At 30.3% G+C, this 7,500-nt stretch overlaps 1 protein-coding gene across 1 annotated transcript; it reads right to left on the bottom strand.

Annotated features, from left to right (window-relative positions):
- Window positions 1–3,729: 3,729 nt before the first annotated feature.
- Window positions 3,730–5,482, bottom strand: LOC119612589 (chitin-binding domain protein cbd-1-like). Its single transcript, XM_037968398.1, has 2 exons — window positions 4,813–5,482; window positions 3,730–4,259 (listed from the first exon to the last, which is right to left on the bottom strand). The coding sequence occupies exons 1-2, from the start codon at window positions 5,401–5,403 to the stop codon at window positions 4,053–4,055; spliced, it is 798 nt and encodes a 265-aa protein (XP_037824326.1). The 5' UTR covers window positions 5,404–5,482; the 3' UTR covers window positions 3,730–4,052.
- Between the last annotated feature and the right edge of the window lie 2,018 nt (window positions 5,483–7,500).

Raw genomic sequence — 7,500 nt, 5'->3', positions numbered from 1 at the left:
CTAACTAACTAACTAACTACTAACTAACTAACAACTAACTAACTACTAACTACTAACTAACTAATAACTAACTAACTAACTAACTAACTACTAACTAACTAACTAACTAACTAACTAACTAGCTAACTAACTAACTAACTAACTAACGAACTAACTAACTAACTAACTAACTAACTAACTAACTAACTAACTAACTAACTAACTAACTAACTAACTAACTAACTAACTAACTAACTGACTAACCAACTAACTAACTAACTAACTAACTAAACTAAACTGACTAACTAACTAACTAACTAACATATATCCGTAATTCATCTAACAAACTAACTACCTACGGCCGGACGCATTGGCTCTCACTTGTAAGGCGTGTCGAACATCGGTTTCGCTAAGTATATAAAATTGGGGACTTATTTCATTATCGATTTAGGGATTTAGTTTAGTTTGGGCACTTCGTTCGTGGCGCCTTAAAGACTAATTATGACATATAATGATACGACGCGCATTGTGAATAGGACAATTTTGTAAAATTATTAAAAATTACATTTGAAATAATATCCAAATTAATATTTCCTTAAATTTTTATTTATTTAAATGGTACAGAATTTTCCCAATTATTTCGAATTACTTACGCTGCATGTTCTTATAACAGCACATTTTTATTAATAACTTATTTAAGAGAATTTTTTATTAATTAATAGTTATTTCATTTACATTGACAACTGTATTCATTGTTTGAAAGTGAATATAAAAGAATAACTTATTGTATTCCCATAAACAATGCTCATAGAGTGAATGTAAATAAATGAGATTACAGGATAGGTTTCACATTTCAAACCATATTCATGGTGAAAAGTATTTATAAAACTTTCAATTAAATATATTTTATTATTTATAATTGACACGTGTTTTAAATAAAGTTTTACTATTTTATGTTGTAAATGCATTTTTATGCACAATAATGTAATAATTTAATCATAATGCCAATACTTGGATCATATATCCGTAATTTGAAGACCGTTAGGCCAAAACCTTTAAACTCTTTATCTAAAACTAAATAACTTTTATTACTATCTAACCCACTGTGCATTCTCTTTTCCAAAGTAACAATGATAACCAAAAAACAGTTTCGAATATATCCAGAAATACACACATTTCTATTCGTGCATCATTAAACATGATGAGCATTTTGTATTTCTTATCTTATTTCTTTTGTCGAAAATAAAGAAACATGTCAAAACAAAAAATAAACTTAAACATGTTGTAGAACACTTTTGTAGACAAGCAAATGTCATTAGTAAATTACTTAAGAAAATTAAGCAGAATTTTAACAAAAAATCGATAAAATTTTGAAAAGAAACAATTGAATCTCTTGAAGAAAGTGCTACTTTTATTGCTAAGAATTTTTGTTCTTCATTGTTGCTGTGATTCCCGCAAGAGAAGTTTCACATTGATGAAATATTTGAAGAAAAACTGTATTCTAAAACATACTTACTATACGTTATTATATCAAATTACAGATTAAAATAAAGTTTTTACTATAGACTAGACTATAGACTAGATTAGACTAGACTATAGACTAGACTATAGACTAGACTATAGACTAGACTAGACTAGACTATAGACTAGACTAGACTACACTATAGACTAGACTATAGACTAGACTATAGACTACACTATAGACTAGACTATAGACTACACTATAGACTAGACTATAGACTACACTATAGACTAGACTATAGACTAGACTATAGACTAGACTATAGACTAGACTATAGACTAGACTATAGACTAGACTATAGACAAGACTATAGACTAGACTACAGACTAGGCTATAGACTAGACTATAGACTAGACTATAGACTAGACTATAGACTAGACTATAGACTAGACTATAGACTAGACTATAGACTAGACTATAGACTAGACTATAGACTAGACTATAGACCAGACTATAGACCAGACTATAGACTAGACTATAGACTAGACTATAGACTAGACTATAGACTAGGCTATAGACTAGACTATAGACTAGACTATAGACTAGACTATAGACTAGACTATAGACTAGACTATAGACTAGACTATAGACCAGACTATAGACCAGACTATAGACTAGACTATAGACTAGACTATAGACTAGACTATAGACTAGACTATAGACTAGACTATAGACTAGACTATAGACTAGACTATAGACTATAGACTAGACTATAGACTAGACTATAGACTAGACTATAGACAAGACTATAGACTAGACTATAGACTAGACTATACGACTAGACTAGACTATAGACTAGACTATAGACTAGACTATAGACTAGACTATAGACTAGACTATAGACTAGACTATAGACTAGACTATAGACTAGACTATAGACTAGACTATAGACTAGACTATAGACTAGACTATAGACTAGACTATAGACTAGACTAGACTAGACTATAGACTAGACTATAGACTAGACTATAGACTAGACTATAGACTAGACTATAGACTAGACTATAGACTAGACTATAGACTAGACTATAGACTAGGCTATAGACTAGACTATAGACTAGACTATAGACTAGACTATAGACTAGACTATAGACTAGACTATAGACTAGACTATAGACTAGACTATAGACTAGACTATAGACTAGACTATAGACTATAGACTAGACTATAGACTATAGACTAGACTATAGACTAGACTATAGACTAGACTATAGACTAGACTATAGACTAGACTATAGACTAGACTATAGACTAGACTATAGACTAGACTATAGACTAGACTATAGACTAGACTATAGACTAGACTATAGACTAGACTATAGACTAGACTATAGACTAGACTATAGACTAGACTATAGACTAGACTATAGACTAGACTATAGACTAGACTATAGACTAGACTATAGACTAGACTATAGACTAGACTATAGACTAGACTATAGACTAGACTATAGACTAGACTATAGACTAGACTATAGACTAGACTATAGACTAGACTATAGACTAGACTATAGACTAGACTATAGACGACTATAGACTAGACTATAGACTAGACTATAGACTAGACTATAGACTAGACTATAGACTAGACTATAGACTAGACTATAGACTAGACTACAGACTAGACTATAGACTAGACTATAGACTAGACTATAGACTAGACTATAGACTAGACTATAGACTAGACTATAGACTAGACTATAGACTAGACTATAGACTAGACTATAGACTAGACTATAGACTAGACTATAGACTAGACTATAGACTAGACTATAGACTAGACTATAGACTAGACTATAGACTAGACTATATACTAGACTATAGACTAGACTATAGACTAGACTATAGACTAGACTATAGACTAGACTATAGACTAGACTATAGACTAGACTATAGACTAGACTATAGACTAGACTATAGACTAGACTAGACTAGTTTTGATTATAGACTATACTTTAGGTCTGATTATAGATTAGACTATTGTCCAGAATATGCCTGGTTATAATATTGGCTATAGGCCAGACAATATTCTAAAGCATAGTGTAGACTATAAGCTGAGCTATAGCATTACAACAGACTAGACTGCCCTTCAGACTATAGACTGGACTTTAGTCCACATACACTATAGATTATATGTTAGTCTATTTGATAGATTAGACTAGACAATGGTGCAAATTATTAACCGCACTATAATCCATACAATATACTACAGATTAAAATAAAGTTTTATTTACACTTTTTTATGTTTAATATTTATTTAACTAAAATACTTACAAAATACTTAGCAGGATGAGATGAGATTAAAAAAAATCAGAGCTTAAAGGAATGGCTTTTCAACTTAAACCAGTCAACATTGCAAAATTCTCAAATCCTATCAGATCGCAGGTGCTGCAACTCAATTTATTCGATTTTAAATTAAAAACTAAAATTGAAAATTTAATTATAATAATTAAAATCCTTTAAAGCTCTGTTTTTCAATGTTAAAATCAATGACACGCTCGATAAAATGAGTGAGAAGTTTTCTTTCTTAACAAAAAAAAAAACTCATTGACTAATGCGTATTGCCATAACACTTGGCATGTGTCATATGGACGCACGTGCGCCTCTCAATATCCCAACCATAATAGAATGGACATTGCTGTAGTGTTTGATAGCCCTTGATGCAATAAAAGAAATAATTGCACTTTTGTGGATGAGGAAAGAAATCGGTGACATGTGGCAGACATTTATTTGTAGGCGAAGGCGGTTGATTGTTAATCTGTGAAATAAAATTTAATAATTTAATTTAAGAGTACAAGATAGAGATAGAAAATGCAGGGATATGTATATATATTTAAATATACTAGGATCACCTTGAAATTTTTACAATAACTCCTAAAGAAATAGATACACTGCTGGTAAATTGAGAGATTAACTACTGACGTATCAGCTCTAGATTTTGGAAGTACTTTTAGCAGAAGATTTTCTCAAAGAGAACTATTTTGGATTCTTAAATAGCATTTGTGGGACTAGTGATAACGTCATTGCTTATATAATCCATTCTTTGTAACACTATTGCAGTATGGTACGCCTATAGATCTATTCTTAAATGAATCTATAAGCTATATTACATGTTGATCGAACTCCCCTTTTTAAGCCCACTTTCTGTTGAACAATTTTAAAAACATTATAACACGATATCTTGAAAACCTCATGTAATAGAGCAATTCTGAGCCCAGATTTTGATTTAGTAAAGTAAAGCCTGTGCTATTTTTTCTGATCCTACATATAGTATATCGAATAAGACTCTTCCCAATATTATTTCAATTTACCTTGCAATTTGAATTTTCTGGAAAATCACATTTTCCCGTTAGCGTATTAAAGTGTAAATGATCGGTGCAGTGCATTTCAATGCGATGACCATGATAGCAAACATAATAATCGGAGCATGTATTACTACTGGATATATAAACAATTTGATTGGGATCATCGGTGGCGGGACAAGTATCCTTAACAACTGGTGGTATATCTAAAATTTCAGCTGGAGTCGTGGCCATTGTAATAGGTGGCACTGTAGTAGTAGCTACGGTAGTGGGAGCAGCTGTTGTTACAACAGGTTCTTCAGGTTCTTCTTCACCATCGCCATCACCATCACCTTCTCCATCTTCTCCCTCGTTATTATCCAAAGGACAAACAACATTTTCTTTAGCATCACATGATTCACTTTCACTATCGAAATACTCTCCTTCATCACATTCATACAACTCCGAATCGTCTCCATTACAAAGTATATAAGCCGAACAACTTTCCGAACTGGCAACATATGTATCCGGATCTACATCTTCACATTCATCAAATGTATCTGCATTTATGTGGTTTATTAAACAACCTATGACAACAGTGATAAACACAAACACTTTCATTTTTCTAAAAATTTGTCGTAATTTTTATTTTGAATTTTCAATTTAACCGTTTGTTTCTTAATTGCAAGACTTTTTATTAACAAATAATTTATTTGTTTTGTTCTTTAAAGATTTTATAGATTTTTGTTATCTATTTTCGTCTTGTCGGGGGAATCATTTTATATGTATAATTGATAAAATTTCAAAAAAAAAAGAAGTTATCTTTCATTGGAAAACGGAAGGCACTTCCAAACAAATGTTGCCTAAATATTTTTTCCTGCTATTAGTATTACAAGATAAATTTAGTTTTTCAGTTTGTCTTCATTTAAAGATATGTACTGTTGTCATATGTAGTATAAATATTGTGATTCATAATTATCGAACATTCACTTTCGAAATTTTATACGTCAAGGTCTTGCTTGTACAATCTAATGTTTGTTATTGCAAAATATTTATTATTAATTGTACTAAAATATTTTATGTATAAGTTGTTATGATGAAAGGAAATATCATTAATAGTGCAATTAATTTGGAAATTGTACATGCTGTCGAAGAATTTTCTTCAATTAACATTTCTCACAAATAATAAATACAAGAAAGGTCAGCTTCATGATTAAAAACCAAGAGTATCTTGTAAATCAATTAAGATTCACACTCCTGACATAATAATGCTATGGTCTGGTCAGACCATCGCAAAAACCCACTAACAAATCAACTGATTCAACTAAATAGATCATTGGCACAACATGATAACGCTTAGTCAGTTAATTAGTCTAATAGACACTATTATAGTCTGGTCTCTAGACTGGACTATAGTCTGGACTAAAGACTGACCTATAATCTGGACTATAGACTGAGCTATAATCCGGACTTTAGACTGACCTATAGTCTGAACTATAGTCAATAAAATGGACTGTAATCTGTAATTAGTTAGTTAGTTAGTTAGTTAGTTTTTAGTTAGTTAGTTAGTTAGTTAGTTAGTTAGTTAGTTAGTTAGTTAGTTAGTTAGTTAGTTAGTTAGTAGTTAGTTAGTTAGTTAGTTAGTTAGTTAGTTAGTAGTTAGTTAGTTAGTTAGTTAGTTAGTTAGTTAGTTAGTTAGTTAGTTAGTTAGTTAGTTAGTTAGTTCGTTAGTTAGTTAGTTAGTAGTTAGTTAGTTAGTAGTTAGTTAGTCGTTAGTTAGTTAGTTAGTTAGTAGTTAGTTAGTAGTTAGTTAGTTAGTTAGTAGTTAGTTAGTTAGTTAGTTAGTAGTTAGTTAGTTAGTTAGTTAGTTAGTTAGTTAGTTAGTTAGTTAGTTAGTTGTTAGTTAGTTAGGTAGTAGTTAGTTAGTTAGTTAGTTAGTTAGGTAGTTAGTTAGTTAGTTAGTTAGTTAGTTAGTTAGTTAGTAGTTAGTTAGTTAGTTAGTTAGTAGTTAGTTAGTTAGTTAGTAGTTAGTTAGTTAGTTAGTTAGTTAGTTAGTTAGTTAGTTAGTTAGTTAGTTAGTAGTTAGTTAGTTAGTAGTTAGTTAGTTAGTTAGTTAGTTAGTAGTTAGTTAGTTAGTTAGTAGTTAGTTAGTTAGTTAGTAGTTAGTTAGTTAGTTAGTTAGTTAGTTAGTAGTTAGTTAGTTAGGTAGTTAGTTAGTTAGTTAGTTAGTTAGTTAGTAGTTAGTTAGTTAGTTAGTTAGTTAGTTCGTTGTAGTTAGTTAGTAGTTAGATAGTTAGTTAGTTCGTTAGTTAGTTCGTTAGTTAGGTAGTTAGTTAGTTAGTTAGTTGTAGTTAGTTAGTTAGTTAGTTAGTTAGTTAGTAGTTAGTTAGTTAGTTTAGTTAGTTAGTAGTTAGTTAGTTAGTTAGTTGTTAGTTAGTTAGTAGTTAGTTCGTAGTTAGTTAGTTAGTTAGTTAGTTAGTAGTTGTAGTTAGTTAGTTAGTTAGTTAGTTAGTTAGTAGTTAGTAGTTAGTTAGTTAGTTCTTAGTTAGTTAGTTAGTTAGTTAGTTAGTTAGTTAGTTAGTTAGTTAGTTAGTTAGTTAGTTAGTTAGTAGTTAGTTAGTTAGTAGTTAGTTAGTTAGTTAGTTAGTTAGTTAGTTAGTTAGTTAGTAGTTAGTTAGTTAGTTAGTTAGTTAGTTAGTAGTTAGTTAGTTAGTTAGT

Source organism: Lucilia sericata, unplaced genomic scaffold, assembly GCF_015586225.1.
Source record: "Lucilia sericata isolate MDLA Ls3-8-SP2 unplaced genomic scaffold, ASM1558622v1 Contig001749F_arrow, whole genome shotgun sequence".
Taxonomy (NCBI): domain Eukaryota; kingdom Metazoa; phylum Arthropoda; class Insecta; order Diptera; family Calliphoridae; genus Lucilia; species Lucilia sericata.
The sequence above is the reverse complement of the archived record's forward strand: the minus strand, read 5'-3'. Positions and strand labels throughout refer to the sequence as shown.

What these genes read in the sequence shown, in the direction of transcription:
- LOC119612589 (XM_037968398.1), bottom strand. Translation starts at nt 5,403, where the DNA reads ATGAAAGTGTTTGTGTTTATCACTGTTGTCATAGGTTGTTTAATAAAC. An exon ending in CAGAAAATTCAAATTGCAAG is followed by an intron (nt 4,260 to 4,812) that starts GTAAATTGAAAT and finishes TTTATTTCACAG; the next exon opens with ATTAACAATCAACCGCCTTC.